Source organism: Petromyzon marinus, chromosome 35 (assembly GCF_048934315.1).
Source record: "Petromyzon marinus isolate PM22_M1 ecotype Great Lakes invasive population chromosome 35, UKy_Petmar_22M1.pri1.0, whole genome shotgun sequence".
NCBI classification, from domain to species: Eukaryota; Metazoa; Chordata; class Hyperoartia; order Petromyzontiformes; family Petromyzontidae; genus Petromyzon; species Petromyzon marinus.
The window spans coordinates 11,797,179-11,821,330 of NC_133701.1; the positions used below are offsets into that span (position 1 = coordinate 11,797,179).

General features: G+C 44.7%; 1 protein-coding gene across 1 annotated transcript in view; it reads left to right on the top strand.

Moving 5' to 3' along the window:
* RNF11 (ring finger protein 11) overlaps window positions 1-22,593 on the top strand; it is a 47,567-nt gene extending 24,974 nt beyond the window's left edge. The window contains exon 3 of the mRNA XM_032966268.2: window positions 5,766-22,593. Coding sequence (XP_032822159.1) covers window positions 5,766-5,937 — 172 coding nt within the window. The 3' untranslated portion in view covers window positions 5,938-22,593. The remainder of the gene's footprint in view (window positions 1-5,765) is intronic.
* Window positions 22,594-24,152: the final 1,559 nt, after the last annotated feature.

Consider the following 24,152-nt stretch of genomic DNA (forward strand, 5'->3'; position numbering starts at 1 on the left):
TATTTTTCAGCCAACCCACTTTTTTTTTTATCAAGGCTTGCCTTAACTGGCTAGAGAGAACGCTGTCGCTCCATTCTATTGCCCACCCAAGTTGCCCTAGTCGCTCGTGGTTAATGTATTGCTAGTGATGATTGCCAGAAACGATTGGCCTACAATTGCCCTCGTTGTCCATGGCCTTCAACCTTCACTAAAATCCACAGGTTGTCATCAATTAGACTCAGACTCAAATACAAGTTTGACTACATTAACCGTGGTCGTACAAGCTGCACCATTTATATTAACAAGGGATGAGTTCAAAAATTGTGCCATGACATTGTTACGTTTTCCAATTTTTCATCTTCACATTCGCCGCTCGTCCCTTAGCTCTGACTAGATAATTTACGTTTGTGCCAGCTTTCTGTCAAACAAATACTTGACCGTTTCTGATTGAAATGCACATGTGCAAAGCCCGTGTTCCCTGCCCTCTAGAGATCTAATTGCAATGTCAACCTTCCCCGAGCTAGGAGAGAGGGAATCGATGAGGGATGTGAAATAAGTCTTTGGATCGTCTTTCAATGAACAAGCATTGGATCAGGACCCTCTCTTTGCTAACAATATGAAATCTGTCTGCAAGGAAGCGTCACTACATTTTTGCACTTCTTCAGGAGGTTTCTTGTTATTTCCTGGAATGTTTGGTAAATTCCTTTTTTTGGGGGGGGGAATTATTTCCACGCATGGGAGAAAGCCACGTGCAAATAAAGAGTTTCTCACAAAATAAAACCCCTGCTTGCATACGGTGTTTACTGAGCGCATGCTGTCAGATGTTATTTTTTAAGCGGTCACGCTCAGTGGAGCTGGTGTGCCGAATAAATGTCATCCCCGGTGAGGGCGCGGCGCTGCAGGCGAAAATCATTCGTTTCAAGAAATTGTTCAGTCAGTAGCGCTCCCAGGTCAGAGAGATGTTCTAAAAGTAGCAGTGTGACTTTAATAAATCAGGCTTGTGTTTTTAACATTATTGGCTACGTGTGGTGAGAAAGAAGTTCAACAAACAGTTCAGCTAATAGTTGGCAAATTGATTTTGGGAAGCCCATTACTTTTGGACACTCCCTCGTCCCCTGAATTGATTGTAAACTACTTTTGTTCGTTGTAACCCATAAAAGCATTTACCATTTGGTAGCATTCAATTCGGTTTATAGTATATACATACACTAACCATGTGAGTGTTACAGTTAGTTTATACATCACCATCAGTTATGGTCCATCCATGACTGGATGAAGGCCTCCCCAACCCAGTCGACATCTCTCACGGTTCCGTGATGTCACAATCCATCTACCACTGGTACACGAGCTATGATTATAAATAGAAAACGATTGATCTAAATGTACTGGGATCTTAAGTGAATGCAGTGCCATGGCGGGAACATCGGTATTGATCTCGGCAATGTGAATGGTGGTCGTTTTTGCAGGCGATTGCACCGAGAGTTCATACCGATAATTGTGCTGCCTTAAGAATCGATCAAAATGAATGTGAAGCGCACAGATTGAGCAAGCTATTACTGTGCATGCGTTACTGTGCAGCTGCTCTGGAAACATTTCACCTTACAGCACCCCAGCCGTTAAAGGCCATCGGCCCACTAGTAGCCTCCTGATGCATCAGCTACACACGAGTTGTGTATCGTTGAATTCATTCATTCGCTTTTTGCACAGAATGTGTAGTTTCGTCACAATGGCTGGACCAATATGACATTTCTTGTGCTCGTTTCACCTTCTTTTCGGCTTTATAATGCGTGCACTCTGTCATTGAATCTTAAGGAAGTAGAAACAAATGCCATTTATGTCCACGTACAGCCCTGTTGTCATTCCAATTCTGGATGAGGGCCTCGCCCACATCCCACTGATCATAAGGGTCGGGCACATATAGATGGAGTAGAGCACAGTACAACAAAATATTTAGCTGCACTAAACTAAACCAAACATTTTATCCATAATAGAGGTTTTTTTGGGTTAGAGCGCGTAAATATATAAGTGTCGTTAAAACCCGACACCACCCAACACAGCCAACAAGTAAGGGTTAAATCTTGACTTAAAGCTTTCGTGACTGCAGGAATTCATATTCTTTGGGTCAGGTGAAAAAGTATAGCGGGAGAGCTGCTGAGGCAGGATGTTATATAGGTTTGAGATGGGTGTGGCCCAAGGGTAAGTGGGCGGGGTTGGAGATGGGTGTGGCCCAAGGGTAAGTGGGCGGTGCTAGAGATGGGTGTAGCCCAAGGGTAAGTGGGCGGGGCTAGAGATGGGTGTGGCCCAAGGGTAAGTGGGCGGGGCTAGAGATGGGTATGGCCCAAGGGTTAGTGGGCGGGGCTGGAGATGGAATCTGCGTGTAAATTTAAGATCGGAGAGCTGATATACCTCCACGACTACGAAGCTGTGGAGGTGGCAATTGTATTGTGAGAGATTAGCATGTCAATGTAAGAGAACCACCGCAAACACAATCCAGGTTCGATTCAACACAGTACATAAAATTCGTGATCTCATCCCATCTGAAGGATGTGATCCCTGACATGCAATACCCCGGTGTCTAAAAATTAAGTTTGCGGCAGTAGTTACATTGGGGAAACAAAGCGACATGTCTCGGACTGTGTTCATGGACATAAGGCAGATCTGAAACACGGTAGGACCAATACCTCGGCCGTGGCTGATCATTGTTTTAACGCTGTGGGCGCACACGAAATAGATTTTTCCAAGACGAAGGTACTCTGCAAACCCACTGGCTATTAACAAAGATTTGTTCATGAAGCCATCCAGATATATAGACAGACAATTTCAACCGAGAAGATGGGTACAAACTGAGCAATCACTGGAAGGACGTTAACCAGTTTAAGTCATAACTGGCTGTGATGTTTCCATCCTACCTGCCGATGTTAGCAGTTATTTCCGACTCTCTAGTTACATTACCAGGTTAAATGTCTTTACATTAACAGGCTAAATGTTTCACTAACACAGCCACCGTTGCGGTGGGTCTCTTACATTGACATGCTAATCTCTCACAATACGATGGCCAACTCCATAGCTTTGTTTTCCTCGATGTGGCGGTGGCACCCGGTTTTCTTACATTGACATGCTAATCTTACACAATACAATGGCCACCTCCACAGCTTCATAGTCTTGGAGGTATATCAGCTCTCCGATCTGACATTTACACGCAAATTCCATCTCTAGCCCTGCCCACTTACCCTTGGGCTACACCCATCTCAAACCTATATAACATCCTGCCTCAGCAGCTCTCCCACTATATTATTTCACCTGATGACGATTGCTTGTGTTGCGATCGAAACGTCATGATATATATATTTTTATCTACGTGGCTTTACCGAAAGACCCAAAGAATATAAATAGTAAGGGTTGTCATGTAAACAGAACATGCCAATGCATCACAAGTACAGCACACCGGTGTGTTGGAGAGCCAAGCCACAAGATATTGCTCGCGAAAGCCTACGTGTTAAAACTAAACTTTATATATTACCAGGTAAGGCCCACTGAGCTATTTAGTTATTTTTCAGAATAACCTGCTCACAAATAATAGCTCAATGAAGTGGCTTATGGGGAAATTTATTGTAGCCAAATACTGTAAGCACACATTGATTCTAAATGTGAAAGGAAAAACCAGAGGACCTGGAGAAAATTCCACACGACTGCATTGGCCCATAGCCCTATGACAATGATAATGCTATATATGGCATAATTCTTAATAAGACAGCATACATATTATTTAAGGTGGCATAAATATTATTGAGTGCATGGGCGGTGGCACACCCATTACGCCACTGAGTGATGTCACTTCTCGTCGGTACTCTCAATATTTATGAGTAGGAGCGTGCTCATAAATTTTCATTAGATTGCAGGGGGAATTTTTGCATTTCCCCCCTCCTCCCTGACTTCTACAGTGAATGGCAGAATCAGTCTATTGGGGTCAAAGTAATATCATCCCTTTTTACATCATGAGGCCTCTTTTGCCAGTACCAAAATATAAGAATAGTTTTTTTCCCTTCTAGATTTGAAGTTTTCGTGACTGCAAGGATCCATAATCTTTGTTTCTTTCTGTAAAGCCACGTAGGTGAAAAAATAAAATAAAGTAAATCACGACGTTTCGATTGCAACACAAGCAATCATCATCAGGTGTGACAACCACAGCAATAATTTTTTTACTGAAGTGGGAGAGATGCCAGAGTTAGGGCAGTTAAATAAGTCAGAGAGGGGGAGGGTGGTGGGGGGAAAGGGAGGGGGCGAATGGGGAGAGGAAGGATGAACTAGGCAAGGACGCTCAGAGCAGAGAAGCAACATGATTGCTGCATTAAAAAAATTTATTGCTGTGGTTGTCACACCTGATGATGATTGCTTGTGTTGCAATCGAAACGTCGTGATTTATTTAATTTTTTCACCCACGTGACTTTTACCGAAAGAACCAAAGAATATAGTTTTTTTCCCCTTTTTTCTGGCAACAAAACTGAAACCTTTTTTACGAGGAATCACATCTGCATTAACCACAATACTTGTGGTCAGAATGCAAAAAAAAATGCGAATATATGCATTGTCCTTGAAACTGATTGGTCTACACCAGAGACAGCTGCTTTCTTTTGAGCCTAGTCTCAAACGGTGTTCGACCAGAGGACGCCAAAAGGCGTACAGTTGTCGTCCTCTGGTTGACCACCGTTTGAGACGAGGCTCAAAATAAAGCTCTCTCTGGCGTAGACCAATCAGTCTCAAGGACAATGCGTATATTATCAGAGTATACTCTTTGGTTCTTTCGGTAAAGTCACGTAGGTATAAAATAAAATAAATCACGACGTTTCGGGCGCGACACAAGCGAAAGAACCAAAGAGTATGGATTCCTGCAGTCACGAAAGCTTCAAATCAAGATTATCAGAGTGTTTTTTTTTTCATTCTGACCACAAGTATTGTGGTTAATGCAGACGTGATTCCTCGTAAAAAGGTTTCAGTTTTGTTGCCAGAAAAAAGGGGAAAAACCTATCCTTCTAATATCATCCCTTTGTCAATTTACTGTTGGAAAATGGCTTGCCCCTGCTATGTAGGTCATGGGGGCTGTTTTACCATACTTCACTACGTTGGTCATCGCTGGTTGGTGTATTATGTACGAGTGTCCTCCTAATCTCAGCTCGTTATCTGTATAAAAGACACCTGGGAGCCAGAAATCTTTCTGATTGAGAGGGGGTCAAATACTTATTCCCTCATTAAAATGCAAATTAATTTTTTACATTTTTGACATGCGTTTTTCTGGATCTTTTGTTGTTATGCTGTCTCTCACTGTTAAAATAAACCTACCATTAAAATTATAGACTGATAATTTCTTTGTCAGTGGGCAAACGTACAAAATCAGCAGGGGATCAAATACTTTTTTCCCTCACTGTATTGTTGAACTTCTTTCGCACCGTATGTAGCAAGCCATGGTAATCGGAGGCGTCAAGGAGGGGGGGAAAACCAGTTCCGATATAATATTTCACTTATGTTACCCACAGTCGGGAATAGAACTCGGGTTGCAAAGTTTATAGCACAGTCAACGAACCACTGTGCCACCTCTGCACAAGTCTTTTATTTAGCCCGGTAGTAACGTGCATAATTAACTGGATTTTGATGGCGGGAGATATCTTGCATGTGCAGGGTGGGATTGTTGAAATGTTATTTTTACTTAAAACAAAATACCTTTCAGCAAACGCGCATGCTGAGGTCGACGGTGCTGCGCCCCCTTCCGCTTCTCGTTTTTTTTCCCGCAGGTGCGTGATCTGCATGCTGGAGTTTGTGTGTGGAGACGCGGTGCGCTTCCTGCCCTGCCTGCACACCTACCACGTGGAGTGCATCGACGACTGGCTCATGCGCTCCTTCACCTGCCCCTCATGCATGGAGCCCGTTGACGCCGCTCTGCTCTCCACCTACGAGACGGGATGACGCCCGCGCGTGCCCGCGCGTGCCCGCACGCGCATGTGCCCGCACGCGCATGTGCCCGCACACGCATGTGCCCGCACGCTCGCTCACTCGCTCACAAAGTAGGCACATTGTGACCAACGGTTTGATGATGGGATTGGGCAGCTTGCCTCGATTTATGGGATTGGTCAGAATTCATTGTGTACAATTGGATTATTTCCGAGGCAATTGATAATCCGATTATCACAGAATATCCATCTCTGCGTGAAATGGCCAATCGCTTGCGAAGCTGGCAATGTAACATCCGTCACGTGTCCCTGCTCATTTAGCGGCTGACGCAAATGGTTCGCATGGAGATCCAAAATTTGGAGCTCACCAAGCATCTTACTGCCGACTTAATTCGATTTTAAATTATTTAAATTTCAGAAACTAGGCCTGTCATCAAATTCACCGGCAGACTTCGTCATCATAAATTATCTCCAAGGCAAATAAATATTTTGGCTTCGGTTAGTCGCGAATGTTAATCGGCACCCGGTACTAAATTTATTACTGCGCTGGGTGCGATGTCCCGAGGCTTACGCACCTGAAGCCTATTTGGCTTTGCACGTGTGCAGTTGTGACAGAAGCTGCCCAAACCATCGATGTTGCGTCGTCAAAGTGGGGAGAGCGAGCGTCTGTTGTTTATCCTTTCCCTATCCCTGCCCCAGCAGCATTGTGCCCCAGGTACTGCATCTCCTCGATCAGTGTTTCTTCCTGGTCCTGAGCAAGGCTGGGCTGGTCAGGTTTATTTACTGCGACGGTCTGTTCCCTTCGAATTATAAGTGTACCCAGGATGCCATAAGATAACATTATCTGTTGTTCTGTAAGAGAATCGGTTAACTTATCAGTGGTATCACCGCCTCTTCAACAAGATACGGTGGGGTTGAGAGCAGTTTAAGAAGAATTATGGTGTAATTTTAATTAAGTGACATCACTTTTTTTTAACAAATCTAACGTACAATAAGTTTCTGTGATGGCTTGGGGGAGGCCATCATACAGCAATATATTGGTCATGGCTGACGTTGAAGGGATTCAGTGATGTTACGCCCTTACTCGCTTCAAAATTATTTTGGAACATGTTACTAATTGGGTAAAAGTAAAATGTTAAAACATCTTTTCCTTCCAAGATATAGTTTGTTTGGGGAAAAACCAAAATACTTCCCACCTGATTTCTTTTCAATCAGCCCCTCTCACCTCCCCCCCCCCGCCCTCCCCCCCCCATCCTCACAGGTTCCTGACAGAGCTCAATTTTGAGTTTAACCCCAGTGTGGACTGCAAAGTCTCAATTGGTGCCCGGAGAGTGAACAGGGAAGCGGGTGGTGAGCAAGCAGGCACGCTGTGGTGGCTAACGCCGATGAGAACGTAGGTTGACCTTGCCGCAGCCCTCAGACTTCCTTCCACGAAGACGGGCATCGCATCTCCCTACAACTCGGTATTGGAGAGAGAGAAAAAAAAAAAACGTTCCCGCGGGTTTAGAGTTTATGCAATCGTGGCAGTGTGTGATTGTGCACTCCGGTGTCATGCATTCAATGTGCACTTTTTTTTCTTCCCCTCTATCATTTCTTGTGGGTGCATTTGACGGCTATTGAGTCTGCACCCATCCTCCTGTGTAACAGTACCCGTATTTGGCCGTGCACTTGGTGCTTGGTTGCCTGCTGACCGAGTGCCGTGCCAATGTTTTTGTGCGCACACGGCGCTGGTCCTCTTCTGGACGAGTGTGGAGATAGAGTTGTGGACGACAAGACCCCGGGGTTTGAGGCTTTTTGTGTGCTTTGAACCTGATGGTGGGGGCGGGGTGGGGGCGCTGCTCAGCTATAAACAGCACGGTTAGTGTTTGCGGGCGTGTAAAGTTCTTGTGTGACATGCTGTAAAGTGTTCGCACAAACGCACGGATGCTTCGTTTTTTAGTCCCAATGCTCCATTGTAAGCTTCTCCCAGCCTTTGTAAGCAATTGTATTTCTGACCAACAAATGTGATTGGAAATTTGATCAATATTGCTGAATTGTGATAAATATATCTACTGGTAGTTTTAAAGATGTTAAGTAAAAAAAAAACTGGTGGGCAGTAGGTGCTATAACTTTGTTTTTAGTAGTGTTTTATGGAGCGATAAATAATCATTAGCGATAACTGTAGCTGTATATGCTAAGGATGTGGTTGTTACAAAAAAAATTTAGCTTTCAACTTTCACTGATACGTTGATGTATGCTGTGTTTCATACCCCAGTTAGAATACCAAGTCACCACCACTGAGATCACGTGATTAAAACCTGGCCTGCCATGTGCGATTTAAAGCAATTTATTTCTCACCATCTAGTAGCAAATGGTCTCAAGCAAGGCAGCAAAGCTTACATGAAACCATATTGCAAAGGAGAGATTTACTTTTGCGAATGTAATTTCCTTCCACTATGAATGATTAATGCATAGGTAGATAGGGAAGGGGCGAATCGCTCATCTGCACAGCTAAGGAACCACCTTCACGTGATCGTGGTGAGAAAGAGGATCCACATCAGAGGCAATGACGGCCTTGGTCCTGTTGTGTGTCTTCCAAGGAAGGGCATGCCACCGATAGCACTGGTCAATACGGACAACCCCAATCTTGAGTTATTATACATCACATACACGATGCATATCGTTATGACAGGTGCAACATTGCTAATGGATATCGTTGAGTAAGCAATAGCTTGCTGCTCAGTTTCAAAGTATTGCCCAATTTCGGCAATACTTTGCACTGGGCAATACCAACTTACTGCCAATACATTTAGAAATTACCTGTGAATTGGGCAATACTAAGTCGCTGCGATTGCTGCTGTGATTGTAAAGGCATTCGGTGATATTAACATAGCGTAAAAAAAATCCAGAATGCGCGTTGCTCGTCCTGGTATGAATATTCATCAGCCATATCCGGACACTGCCACAAACGTACTCTTTCCCCCTCCCCATGGCAGTCATCATTGGCTACTGAACAACCACCATCATGGACATGTAGTACGATACTTGCATGTCCCAACAATAACATTCAATTACAAAGCAGCTCACTGCAACGGCATGTCAAGATGCTTTGTCACAATTACCCTGGACAATGCATCCGTGTATCGCCTGCACAATTGCCAGATTGACACGAGGCTACAGTGATGCCTCGCTTTGATCTCTGCAGGGCATTTCTTGATGGGCTGACGACTACCGCACTCCTTGCCTTGAAGCCAGTGGCATAATTACGATAAATCCTTTAAACAACCAAAAATCATACTAACATTTATTTAAACCGCTATTGTCTGGTACCTTGGATATGAATCACGGTATTGCACAAAGCATATCAATACAGTGACAGTTCGCTTTTAACTTAGTTGTGTGTGTTTTTGGCAGATTAGCCTAGACGGTCAGTACGCTCGCCTCCAATTTAAGGTTCGCAAATTCACTCCCAATCTGCCTCCTCAAAAAGAATCACTACGGCGACAGATATTGCTAATCCAAGTCCAGCGTGCACCGCCCAGTGCCACCATGCGAGTCTACAAATTGGAAGAATGCGTTACGGGAGACGGAAAGTTAATGACACCCCTCAATGAGAATGCAGGCCAGGATTGAAGAATCAATCCAGCATCGGTCAGAGAGGGAGTGTGTGTGTGTGTGCTGGGTCGCTGATACAAATGACTGATTCCAGCACATTGATGAAGATGAGAATCATGGTCATGAGAAATCAAACATGCCATATTGTTGCACATGGTAGATTGCACTTCCCGTTAAATTATTTATCTGTTTGCAAACTTTACAATGTGATGGCACGAATTATTGTCACGTCCAATTATCCTTTGCAACTCTAGAGCACAATTGTGAACACTTGATTGTGTGTTTACTTCAGATCGTTATTATTGTTATTACTGTATAATCTTCTTCTTTCGTGTGGCAGATGTAGATGCAGAGCAAAAACTACAATTTCAAGCCAGACAACCACACATTACTTCGCCCGGGAGAGTCCCTTCAAACAGTTGGAGGATCCCTGTCCCAGCGCCTATCTGGCATTGTTGTTTGGCCTTGAAGAGGGGCTTGTGTCGTTGTATTCAAGACCGGGTGATCGATGATCGATGTTCGGTCGCCGCGTTGATGGCGTTCGTCGTGATTTCTCGTTTAACACAGTGGACCGCGTGAAGGCTGCCATCTGTATAATTATCGTTATTATAAAAGTGCAGGTCAGAAACATCGCTAGGCAACACTTACCCTGCTTGATTTGCACCACGCTTGTTTCAATGCTGTGTATAAACCAAGCCTAAACACAATGAAAGTAACGCAAAAAAAAAACATTGTTGCTCTGTGATATTGGCTCAATTTAACCATAACCAAAAGAAAAAAGCACATGGCTACACTTTTTGGAGACCCAATCGAAGGAACCGCGTGCATCTACAAACAAATTGAGGGCAAAGGGATAACTATTGCTCTTAATTGCCGACATGTAGAAGATATGTTCGTGCTTTGCAGATGCGTCGGGACCGGAAAATTGTCTTAAATGTCATGTCTCTTAACTCGCTTTTCTGTAGAGTTCCTTTACGAGCGATTTCGCCGTTTTGCACAATTGTTTACGTCGCTGCTGAGCTGATGATGATGTGGACCAGCACAGCTTTTATTTCTTCACCTCCCCCCCCCACCTAATTTCGTGAAACCCATGATCGCGTGCGCCACCGAGACGGCTCAGAGATGGAATGTGAAAGGGCCTGCTCTCAAGATAGAAATGTGTAGGCATTCTTAGTTTTACCCGATTCTGTGGGCGTTAATGAAAATATTTACAATCCCCAAGCTTGTGTGCGTTTTTTTGGTGTTTCATACAAAAGCAAAGAGACCCTCCCTGTGAGATTGCTTTTTTTTTTAGTCTGTTAAGGCAGTTGTTCACGAGCACCTACTAAGGCCGGCACAACACACGGTGTGTTGGAGGAGTCAAAAACTCCATTACTGATGTTCCACCGCCACCATTGCGCCAACAAATAGTTTTTATTGGCCCACTTGACCTAGGGGGGACCTTGGCCAGTATTGGGGCAGACCATGCCAGTCCTGCACTATTGACCACACGACACGTCACCAACATTCCATGTAGTCGTGTAACACACAAGAGATTACACATACGTGGGTGTATTTAATAAGCGGCCTATGACCAAATAATCCAAATGCGCCAGATTTGGTAAAATCTCGGAAGATAAGCAGGATAGAGTCTGGATAGTGCTTGTCTGATTGGATGATGGGTGACCACATTGCACAGGGCCACGTATTGGGCAGCAGGGGGCGGTGCAGCAAAATCCATTGTTGTACTGCACTTCTAAACTCCCACATCTGTGCTTCCCTGCCTTCTCCAAGCCGTACTGACCAACGTGCTGTGATATGAACAAATAACACGACCCCCATGGTGTGGGGAGGCCTTCATCCAGCAGTGGATTGGCAAAAGGGCTTTACATATACGGATGTATATTCAGTGCATAGACACTATGTAAATATATACAACATAACCATTTTTCACCACGACACCTGTGATCTCCTCATACAGTGAGGGAAAAAGTATTTGATCCCCTGCTGATTTTGTACGTTTGCCCACTGATAAAGAAATTATCAGTCTATAATTTTAATGGTAGGTTTATTTGAACAGTGAGAGACAGAATAACAACAACAAAAATCCAGAAAAACGCATGTCAAAAATATTATAAATTGATTTGCATTTTAATGAGGGAAATAAGTATTTGACCCCCTCTCAATCAGACAGATTTCTGGCTCCCAGGTGTCTTTTATACAGGTAACGAGCTGAGATTAGGAGGACACTCTTAAAGGGAGTGCTCCTAATCTCAGCTTGTTACCTGTATAAAAGACATCTGTCCACAGAAGCAAACAATCAATCAGATTCCAAACTCTCCACAATGGCCAAGACCAAAGAGCTCTCCAAGGATGTCAGGGACAAGATTGTAGAACTACACAAGGCTGGAATGGGCTACAAGACCATTGCCCAGCAGCTTGGTGAGAAGGTGACAACAGTTGGTACGATGATTCGCAAATGGAAGAAACACAAAAGAACTGTCAATCTCCCTCGGCCTGGGGCTCCATGCAAGATCTCACCTCGTGGAGTTGCAATGATCATGAAAACGGTGAGGAATCAGCCCAGACCTACACGGGAGGATCTTGTCAATGATCTCAAGGCAGCTGGGACCATAGTCACCAAGAAAACAATTGGTAACACTACGCCGTGAAGGACTGAAATCCTGCAGCGCCCGCAAGGTCCCCCTGTTACAGAGAAAGCACATATACATGCCCGTCTGAAGTTTGCCAATGAACATCTGAATGATTCAGAGAACAACTTGGTGAAAGTGTTGTGGTCAGATGAGACCAAAATTGAGCTCTTTGGCATCAACTCAACTCGCCGTGCTTGGAGGAGGAGGAATGCTGCCTATGACCCCAAGAACACCATCCCCACCGTCAAACATGGAGGTGGAAACATGCTTTGGGGGTGTTTTTCTGCTAAGGGGACAGGACAACTTCACCGCATCAAAGGGACGATGGATGGTGCCCAAATCTTGGGTGAGAACCTCCTTCCCTCAGCCAGGGCATTGAAAATGGGTCGTGGATGGGTATTCCAGCATGACAATGACCCAAAACACACGGCCAAGGCAACAAAGGAGTGGCTCAAGAAGAAGCACATTTAGGTGCTGGAGTGGCCTAGCCAGTCTCCAGACCTTAATCCCATAGAAAATCTGTGGAGGGAGCTGAAGGTTCGAGTTGCCAAACGTCAGCCTCGAAACCTTAATGACTTGGAGAAGATCTGCAAAGAGGAGTGGGACAAAATCCCTCCTGAGATTGTGCAAACCTGGTGGCCAACTACAAGAAACGTCTGACCTCTGTGATTACCAACAAGGGTTTTGCCACCAAGTACTAAGTCATGTTTTGCAGAGGGGTCAAATACTTATTTCCCTCATTAAAATGCAAATCAATTTATAACATTTTTGACATGCTTTTTCCGGATTTTTTTGTTGTTATTCTGTCTCTCACTGTTCAAATAAACCTACCATTAAAATTATAGACTGATCATTTCTTCGTCAGTGGGCAAACGTACAAAATCAGCAGGGGATCAACTACTTTTTTCCCTCACTGTATCCAGGGCCAAACAGATTAGCAAAGACGCTCATCACTGGAGGTTAAGCATCTAACAAATTTGACTCTCTCCGCCACTGAACCCTACACAATGATATTTGATTCATGCAGAGTTATGGTTTCGGCTCAAAGTCTCAACAGATAGAGCACTATCAACTCGGCGACCTGAGTTTGATTCCCTGCCACGGCTAACAGTGGCGAGCGATATTTGTGATACAAAATTCTGTTTTTTTGTTAAATCGTGTAAATATATTAATGTGTCGTTAAACCCACCACCACCCGACACAGCCAATTAGTAAGGTTTGTTGCGTAAACAGAACATGCCAATTCGTTACCAGTGCAGCACACCAGTGTTTTGGGGAGCCAAGCCACAAAATTCACAATCTGAGTACGACGTTTCGCCAGTAATTACAACTAGCTTCATCAGGCAACAGCCAGTTTGGAAATGTGGCTTTCTCTCCAACACTGGTGTGCTGTCCTAGTAACGAATTGGCATGTTCTGTTTACGTGACAAACCTTACTAATTAGTTGTGTCGGGGTGTTGGCGGGTTTAACGACACATTTACACGATCTAACCCAAAACCTGTATCATGTATGATATTGGTCTTGAAAGCCTCCGTGTTAAACTGATATTTGCGATGTTTGAACCAGTCCCGGGCCCTCCGTCCTTCAACCCAACCCGCACTGATCAGTGCGGTTAAGTATGTTCAATTAGGGCACTGGCACCATCGCAAAAAGGGGATTGACAAAACGGCTGTAAATATTCTATGGTTTTTTAGGTAAAGTCACGTAGAGAAAATCATAACAAATAAAGTGATTAAAAAATATCACGACGTTTCGATCGCAACACAAGCGGTCGGCATCAGGAACAGGATGATGACGACCTGCGATCGAAACGTCGCGATTTTTTTTGATCACTTTATTTTTTCTATCTTTTGTCACTTTACCGAAAGAACCATAGAATATGAATTCCTGCAGTCACAAAAGTTTGAAGTCAAAATTCGGCTGTAAACAACTTCGTGTTGACCAGGGGTCGGCAACCTGCGGCTCGAGGTCAGCCGTTTAAAAAAAAACATCTTAATCTTCAACATAATTTAACGTAAATAATCGATAAAATATGGCAGGGAATGAGTCACCATGGGATGTCTTGGTGACAACGAAATGTGCAGTCAAACTCTATTGTTAAAGAATAACTTAGGGGGACAAAAGCTAAAAATACGCATTGTATTCCATCACATATTTTTTTGTATTTAAGTCAGAATATGTGTGTGCGTGTGTTATCTGTTGAATGCCTGCCGCTGTGTTTGTGTACAAGTGGCTGTGCGTGTGATGCGGCTCTCCAACTATTTTGATCAAAGACAAAAAAAACGCGCAACGGCTCTTCCTTAAAAAGGTTGCCGACCCCCCCCTCCCCCATGGTCTTAACAAACGAGACGGTACACATTAGACACGGGGACGTATCGAACAAGACGAATAATTTATTTTCGAATTGATTCGTGACCACGGTATTGTAGGGCAAAGGCAGGCGACTCATCGTTACAGACATTCGAGAGGTCACGGCATATATTCTGGTCGTTGGAGGAAACCAAGAATGGTCAGAAATAGAGCAAACTGTTCCTAAAAATTACATGTGTGAACGTGGGTACGTAACATGATGTTAAATACAAGTGCACGTCTGTGTAGTTGTTGACTACGTATATTGTACTGTACTTCAGTAAAGCGGCAGTGCGTATAGTTAGGCCGTACATGTATTCGCACATTGAATCCCTGCACACACGCATACATATTCGTAAGCGCATAAGTATGCACATGTATAGGACTGTTTAATAATTGCTAAAGAAAACAATCTGAAACATGTCGGAGTAATAAAAAAAACAATGTTTTATTCGTGTGCCTGTATAATGTAACAGTATCCTTACGTATTTGAACTAGTCTTTCGAATACTACACAAACGTATACTGTGGAAATTGTTCGCCAATAGCTCATCTCAAATGGTTTTCCTGAGCTATTGGCGAACAATTCCATATTCCGATGCCAAGGACCGCGTTTATGATGCAGCCTTATCTAGGCAAGGCTCCGTTAGATTATTCCGATCAAGAAAAAAAGATGTTGATGGCTGAAATCCAAGTAGTTCTATGAAGTCAGATATTCACGATTACTATGCAGTATGTGTATGCATCACCTGAGACAAAAAGATCAACCGTCATGCACCGCGCGCTCCTTAGCTCTCGGCTAATAAGCAGGAATTAAGACTGCAATCCGACTTGTGATCTTCAGGGTAGGGACTTTGTTTACCACGGCCCTCGCTTCACCACACACACAATCGTAGGAAGTCTCATCGCTCCAATACCTCCCAATATGCGTCACACCCCCGTCAAATCTCTGCTCAATATGTCTGGAACCTTCCAGCAGGCTCCTGTAATACTGTGTTTTTCACTGATTTTCAGAGGGGTGCGGCGCTTTCGCTGAGAAGACATCAGTAGTGTGAGGGTCGCCACACATTTCAACCCATTTGGGGTTGTATTGTGGGGGGGGGGGGGGGCACGAAAAGGCCACCAGTGGCCCGCGGGCCTTGCAATGAAGAGCACCGCTCTAATCTCCTCCACACTTCTGCTGTCCATCAACGCTGTACCTTAGCCTCTTTCTCCGCCTCTCACTCTCCCCATTACCTCCTTTATCTTTGCCGCCAAAGCCCTACGCCCAAGTCCTCCACCAATCCAGTGCTTTCTCCTGCCTTTCGTTAATTATTTAGTTACGGTGGTGCCTATGTGGCCCTTACAGCATCCAAACGTGTCCTGACACGACCCTTACACTGGAATAGGCGACCACCAAATAAAGCGGTTATGCCAGAGGGCTGTGGGCCTCCGTGGTGGACAGCAGAGGGCAGTTTCGGCAAACGTTTGCTGTTCTGTTGTCCTGCCACACATATGGACGCCATAGGGGCGAGAACGCGACGTCTCTATATTTGGAGTTTGCATGTTCTCCCCGTGGTCGTGTAGATTTCCCTCCGGTTTTTTTCCCCACGTAAAAAAAAATGCGTTTCGAGTATTTGGCTGTTATAAATGTCCACATTTGTGGCCAGGTCGTACCTGAAAAGGAGCTATACAGCTCAGTGGGCCATTCCTTGGTCGAAATAAAAAAAACGCTTCCCCGGTTTTACCAATCCGCACTGACATGCGCAAATACCCACGACCCACATCCAGGAGTGCATTTACAAAATACCTGGACGTGTACTGTTCATACATTCTGCAATGCCACCTCATTTTTAGTGTACAAAAATATGCGCTACTTGGAAATTGTCTGTCATCTCACGTGCATTTGTGTGGCTCTGCTATTCATTTTTTTAATTTGAATCCCCATTGTGTATACCTTGGTTACGTTTGATTAATGGGTGCGTGTTGGTGAGCCATTTAAAAAAAAAATCTCCCTTAAAATAATTTATCAAACCCGCCATGCCCCCAACCTTGTATGTTGGGTATAACCAGTTCTTTACTCGCTATAACGAGGTGACCGTTAGTCCCAGCGCTCAGTGGGACAGTTATAGTTCAACAATAATCAGGATACAACACTGCGTATCTAGCTTGACCTTTCTCGGTCACGTGCATGGGGAGCGATAGTGTAGCGGTCCGCATGCTGCGCTGCGAACCCCAGAGACCCGAGTTTGATTCCCGCTCACGGCCAACACCAGTGACAAATATCTGAACCGGGACTTGGCCTCCCTTTTCGGTCAAACTCAACATTGCCACTGTGGAGACAAAGGCGGGTCGGGCGTGTTGTTAGCCACCCACCCATCCCCTCTTGTGCCGTGCCCGTCTTAAGAGGTGCTCGTGAACAGCACTTGCCCCGACAGTCTGTTCAGGTTATATGGGGGATATTTGTGTGTTAATGTGTGGCCCACCAAATTATGTTGAAATACAAAAAAAGATACTCCACCCCTGATGTTGGGCGTGAGAATAATACTCTATTAACCCCCCTCTCCCACGTACACATTAAAACAACACCAATTGCGTATTTCTCCTCAACATTACTCTTGTTGTGTTCTTTATATTCACTTTATTTCTTTTTTAAAGTTATCGATGAGAATGATGGCAAATCGTGAGCACTGGAAAAAAACACATTTTTAATGTATGATTGCATTCAAGACGACAACCCTGTTGAAGATGTGTTTTTGTATTTGCCATGTCCACCCCGCGTCACTTTGTCTTTACGCGGTGTTGTCGCGTTGTGTACACTAGCACTAACGTTGCGTGATATAATGCTCTTAACACACATCACGCGAGATTATTCAAATCCAACCTTTTACCCCGTGTTTTCATCCAGCATTGTTTCTTCAAGGAATCAGGGCACTCATAATTCCACTTCAACCTCCATTACTTTGTAAGCCAACTAAAGGACGACACGTGGCATACCACGGAGTGTTCTCTGGCTATGGGTTTTATTGTGTAATAAGTTCCGTGCAATTCTTTCCAAGTTTTCATATTTTATCAGCTTGCAACAGGACGGTAATGAAATAAATAATTAGATAATACGTCTCCACGTATCCGTCTCTCCACATGCATATTAATAAAAGTATTTCTTACACAACCCATCATCCGCGCAGCCTTCTGGGAGTGCATAATTTCAGCAGCATTGTTTCAAGACAAGTACACTGTGGACCGGTTTTAAAATACAATGTATCATCAGCAGAGTTTGGCTCGCTTTAATCAACGCTATTGACATGTACTCCTGGTTCGACGGAACATTATTCGATGCATAACTCAATAATAAGTTGCGTCATTGTGGACAATATAACAGGCAAGTGATTGGGTGGCTCACTGCGTGAGCTCTGCTGACATTCTTAGGATCATTCTCCGTATCAGCTATCTGAGATTTCATTGTGCTTTTCAGTTTCGTGAATTAATGGTCTCATACTCGTCAACAATAACAGACTCAAAACAACATTGTAGGGTACATTTGGTGTTTGACTTCATAAACAATCATGAAGTGGCTCAACACATGTTGATATATATGGCGAGGGCTGCAGAGCTTGGACAACTGTTGGCACCGGCTCACTGCCTTCCAGCTTGCCTGCGGTTCCTCGGAGATTCTGAGATGCAATTTGCACGAACGACGTCATAATCTCATCATGCCCCCACTCTCAAACTTTGCATTGTAATAGTTTTCATGAGTTCTTCTGAGACAAATGGTAATATTCCAAATTTCTATGACACAGATAGATCTTCTCATAGGATAACTTATGTATTACCAAAAAGTGTCGGAACCTCACTCGGTAGGACTACTTTTTTCCCCTTCTGCCTCATGTAAATTGTATGCCTGTGACCAAATCAACTGGAATGTGCTCGATTTCATATACATGTGCAGAGCTGGGCCTAGACGTATGGACGAGCATCATGCACAAACAGGTTCATAGGGCCTCGGGGCATTAGTGGCCAGTGCAGTGAAATCCATTGTTATACTACACTTGTACGCTCCAGTGTGCATGCAACTTGCCTTCACCAACCCGCACTGACAAGAGGTAGTGAAGTATGGCCAAATAACTCTCACGACCCAGACAGCGTTGGGAGGCCCTCATCCAGCAGTAGATTGACAAAAAGGGCCATAGATGAGGCACTCAAAGCATGAGGGGAGTGAGTGACATTTAAGTGGTTATCTAAGAGGCCTGTTGAGGTAGCCTCGATTGAACGCTGGTATTTCTCGAGCGGCACTTCTGAACAAGATGACATTTCCTGCTAACTGAAGGAATTCCTTTCTTCATCTAATACAATTCCGAGGGGCACAATTGGTCTTACGAAAAAGCAAAAACTAAAAAAACAAATGTATTTCGATGACAAAACACACCTCGGTACAGTCTCGGACTACACGTGCAAGTGCCCGTCGGGGGATGATTCCTGCGAAACGTGAATTTGCTTGGTAAATGAAGCACATCTATTTGCCAGCGTCGCAAACAACCACGTCAGCGCGAGAGCTGTGCACGGTCGGTGGTGAAGGCATCACATGCCTTGCTTCCATCGACAGCCAACTCCAGGCGACTTGAGTGCACTCACTCGAGTTTGACCCGATTTCCTCCAGAACTCCACTTGATGCACAACTTTTCATTTGGATGGCGGTGGTGGGGGGGAAGTGACGTCCTCATGATTTTCGAAGTTATCACGCGAGTTGGCCAGTCACGTGGCCGAGCGATAGCACATTCGCATCTCCGTTTAGTACAATTGGCTACGTACGGTGCGAAAGAAGTTCTACATACATACACATACATTCGCCGTTTGTTGAAGGGTGTTTGTAGTTCGATTCCGGCAAGCCACCTTGGTTAATATTGCAGGCGTGTCCATAAAATACTCGCCATTTGAAAGACCCAAATAATATAATTTGCAGGTATTTATTTTTTCAGCATTGGAATGTTTTGGCCAATACTAGTTACATTGTGTGTGTGTGTGTTTAGCTAAAGGAGAAAACCGGAGGACCCAGAGGAAACCCATGAAGGACAGGGGGAGAACATACAAACTCCACACTCGTACTCAACTATGAGCACATATATAGCATCGCCCCTCTGCTGCGAAATACTTTATAGGTCCCTCGTGATAAAGTGCTGAGACTCCGTGAGGCCTTCCTAGGTAAAACAAAGCATAGTCAGGCAGGTCACTATCAGTTCGTCACATGAAATGACCCAGCTACCCGACTGCGTTTTTTTTTATTGACACGTTTGGTGACGTAATGTGCGCTCAGCCATAATTCAGATGTCGGGAATCCTCGAGCCATCCCGTGGAAGCGACACGTCCCCAAGAGAATTGTGTGGCTCCAGCCCAAACTTGAGTTGTCTTGTATAGAAAAACACGCCAACAGGGTGCCCAGGGGAGACGCGGCTACCTTGCTCGAGTTGTTGTGGTGCAGCGTGGCAATGCGGTGAAGTGACTTTCACTTTTGAGTCGAGGCGTACGTAACATTGGATGTTTCTGATGCTGTGCTTTTCAATCGTAGGGGCAGTTGTCGGTGTGAGCAGGAGTATAATTGGCGCTTTCGTGCATGCAGGCGTATCGTGAGCGAATCGTCGGTTCAAACTTTATCTTCGACGGGCGATACATGCATCACTTTAAGTGGTGCACCTAACAATCGATTCTTATTTATGCAAATGAAAGTTAACCTTTAGTCTAATGGTGGGAACAAGACTGCGCATTGCAAATGAGACTGACGATACAAACGAGGCTGTACAAATGAGAGAAAGACAAATTGTAGCGTGAATTTAAATGCGTACCTGAATTGTAAGAATGTATCAAATCACCTTGGGCCTGCATGCTTCGTGAATAATTAATTACCTTGTCTCTCATTGGTTCCCTTCTGCAGTATTTACTCTTAGTAGATGGAGCATTTGGTGTTGACACTGAGTGAGTGCAGCAGCACCTTCTGATTGTATCACCGCGCGTGTGTTGTGTTGACATTTGGGGCCGTCCATAAATGACGTCACGCACCTGGGGGGGGGGGGGTCAGACACATAAAAATGCGCAATTTTAAATAAATATAGACAACACGTTCTACTTAATTAAATAGACTTTTTAATAAATGTTTTCTCCTACAACATCAGAGTGCAGCGCCACATTAAATACGCACTACAATGACAATAGTTTAAAGCGATTTGAAGCATGTGTTTTTTGGGGGGGCAGAGCTTTGTGACGTCATATTTGAGCGGGGGGGGTCTGACTTTTTGTGACGCCGTGTGACGATGGGGGGGAGGGGAGTCAAAAATCGTCCCAAATCGCGTGACGTCATTTATGGACGACCCCTTAGTCATGGTTGTAGCTTTTACCAGACAACCATTAACCAGGGGACTTCCAAAGCAAATCGCAGACCGTCACATGGCCTTATAAAGTCTACACACTTTAATGGCATTTTTCCATATAAGTAAGTGAAATGGGAATCGATCTCATGTAATTCGGTGTGCAAGTGTTATCTATATTCTGTAACGATATATGCCTGTTGCACACACAAGCCGCCACGGTCTCTGCGTGTACGGTACAAAGACAAAGCACCCCCGTAAATAGCCTCAACAGACTGTTGGGGCAAGTGCTGTTTGCGAGTCGCACCACCTATGAAGGCCGGCACGGCACACGAGGGGTGGGGGGTGGGTGGCCAGCACCACGCCCAGCCGCCTTTGTCTCCCCAGTGGCGATGTTTTTACACACCGCGCCAGGTACTAATTTAAGGTTCAATTCAAGATGACTCATTTAAGGTTGAGTCGATCTTGGGGAGGCTCAGGATCGGTTCAGCAAATGATCGCTGGTGCTGGCCGTGAGCGGGAATCGAACTCGGGTCGCCGGGTTTGTATCTCAGCGCGCTGCCACCGCTCCTGCACATTTGATGTACCGCACACAATGGAACCTGCGCACATGAAACGGGCATTTTCGACTGTTACGGGGTTGTCCTATCAGCATTGTTGTAACGTAATATATGCTCCGGCTTCTAGAACTCTCCGCCTTCACCAACACTCGCAGTGACAAGCATGGCGAAGCATGACCTGCACAGGAGTGGGGAGGCCCTCATCCAGCAGTGGATTGACAAAAGGGCTGCACATGTCCACAGATGTCCACAGATGTCCACAGATCCCCCATATAGCCTTAACAGACTGTAGGGGCAAGTGCTGTTAGCGAGCACCTATGAAGGCCGGAACGGTACACGAGGGGGTGGGTGGCCAACACCACGCCCGACCGCCTTTGTCTCCCTAGTGGCGATGTTTACACACCGTACCAGGTACTCATTTGAGGCTGAGTCGACCTAGGGGAGGCCCGGTTCAGATAATCGTCACTGATGTTGGCCGTGAGCGGGAATCGAACCCGGGTCGCCAGGTTCATAGTGCAGCGCGCTAACCGCTACACTATCGCTCCCCATAATACACACGCATGCATACACATGTCCATACATGCACACACATGCACACACATGTACACACATGTACACACATGCACACACATGCACACACATGTACATGCAATGGGCGATCCACGAGAGACAGGTTCACGTAGCATAGCTTGCGCGATGTTGAAGTCACTACCCCTTATATTCCCTTTCCAGCATTAAGGTTAAAAAGGAGATAATTTTATTTCTTATCTGATTGTATTACTTTCTCCCTCCCCGTGCAAGAAGTCGCTTAAACTCCGGCCGCTGCACCTCCCAAACTACCACCAAAGTCAACCTCGCCATGCGTATACCTCTCGTACTTGCCATGAATACATCGAGGACCGGTGAATGTGAAACTGTGGGGCTTGTGGTGGCTCTTTAGAGGACTGTGTTTATGTTTCAATGCCGCCGCTGATGTTGTTGTTAGAGGGTCTCACGGTGTTGCTGTGGTTTTTGCCAGTGTTGTGATTTTTCTTACGGAACATAGTTTTGAGAATGTTGTTGTTTTGTTTACCTGCTAGAAAATATCAACGTGGAGATGTACACGTTCGGAGAACATACAAGCTACTATTGTAGATCGGAATATGCAACTTTCAAAGCACTGCGGACTGAAACACCAGGAAATAAAATGTCTTGTGTCCCATTTGCTTGCCTTCGTGTTGCATTTCTCGTGTATCACTACATCTTTTAAATTTACATTATAAAAAAAACAATGTTTCTAGAACTGATTTTCGTGTTTAGTTTGTTGTCCTCATTGGGAAACCTCACAATGAGCAGTGACAACGCGTCACATCGCGTCACAACGTTCACTGGCAGCTGACGTCAATAAACTACTTCTCAAGTCACTTCAATTGCCGCTCATCAACGCTGAGTGTCACCGTGTTATATGCTGATTCACATGGCACTCAAACCTAGATTTTTGGTAATAGAGATGTATTTAGCTTTAATAAGTAAAAAATATGGGGATTTTTTTGCAGTAATTAGTGGCCGGGTTAAGACCATCAACTCGGTACAGCCGAGACCACAGTTTAATTTTGTTGGCTACGTACGGTGCGAAAGAAGTTCAACATACATACATACAAACAAACATATATCCTAATTCTGCAATAAGTAAAGGTGAAACCCTGCAATTACTTTTATTTACGTCACTACTGGTGGACGGGTCTCGCAATAGAGATGGGGCTCGAAAAAGCCCTTTTACAGGGTGTATTGGCCTACTCTTCCAGGCTGGCCAGATATCTCGGAAGAGGTGGGAATACCCACACTTTGCACCACCACAGCACAATACTCAAATCGACTTAACTGTGGTTATACAGAGGCACGGGACCCTCTGGATTGCAAGTCCAGTGTTCTCACCATGGCACCATGGCACCATCCCACAATACGGGTATTGTAAAACAATGTTGTTTATATAATTCCTCATACCTGCACAGCAAGTCTGGAGGCACTGAAAAGGGTTTTGAAATTTAACCCCCCACTCGTGGGTCACAGAAACATCAAAAAAACACATCGCAGTCAGCATCAACAACACAGGATACACGGCTTAGAGGTAACTCACTCAAGACAGTGGTACCACAGGATTTGTGCTCTAAAGGTAATTCTAAAAACGCTCTAGTTTAATACTTGGGCGATGCTGATGTTGCTGCGTTGGCAGTGGTGCAGAAGGGCATTTTGACAAAAAATAAACTCAACACATGAATCAAAAAGCTGTGGCCTAAAATAAAAAATATCGGCGACGGTTTGGGCCAATGACCCTTATTAATTTAAATCATATTGAGAAGGACCATTGCCGAAAACGTTGCCTGCTATATATGTGAAGGCAGCTGTTATTGACCGGAAGAGCGCACAAGCGTGGTCACCACATCTACGCCTCTATTTCAGGAACTAAACAGTTAGACTTCTCCACAAAATCTGGCTGTCGCCTGATGAAGCTAGTTGTGATTACTGGCGAAACGTCGTACTCAGATTGCAAATGTTGTGGCGTGGCTCTCCAACACACCGGTGTGCTATATTAGTGACGAATTGGCCACGTTCTGTTTACGTGACAACCCTTACTAGTTGGCTGTGTTGGGTGGTGGCGGATTTTAATGACACATTTATATATTGACGCGATCTAACCCAAAAAACCTCTATAATGGATGATATTGGTCGCGAAAGCCTACGTGTTAAATGTGTTAAGTTTTTTTTTAAACACTGTAATAC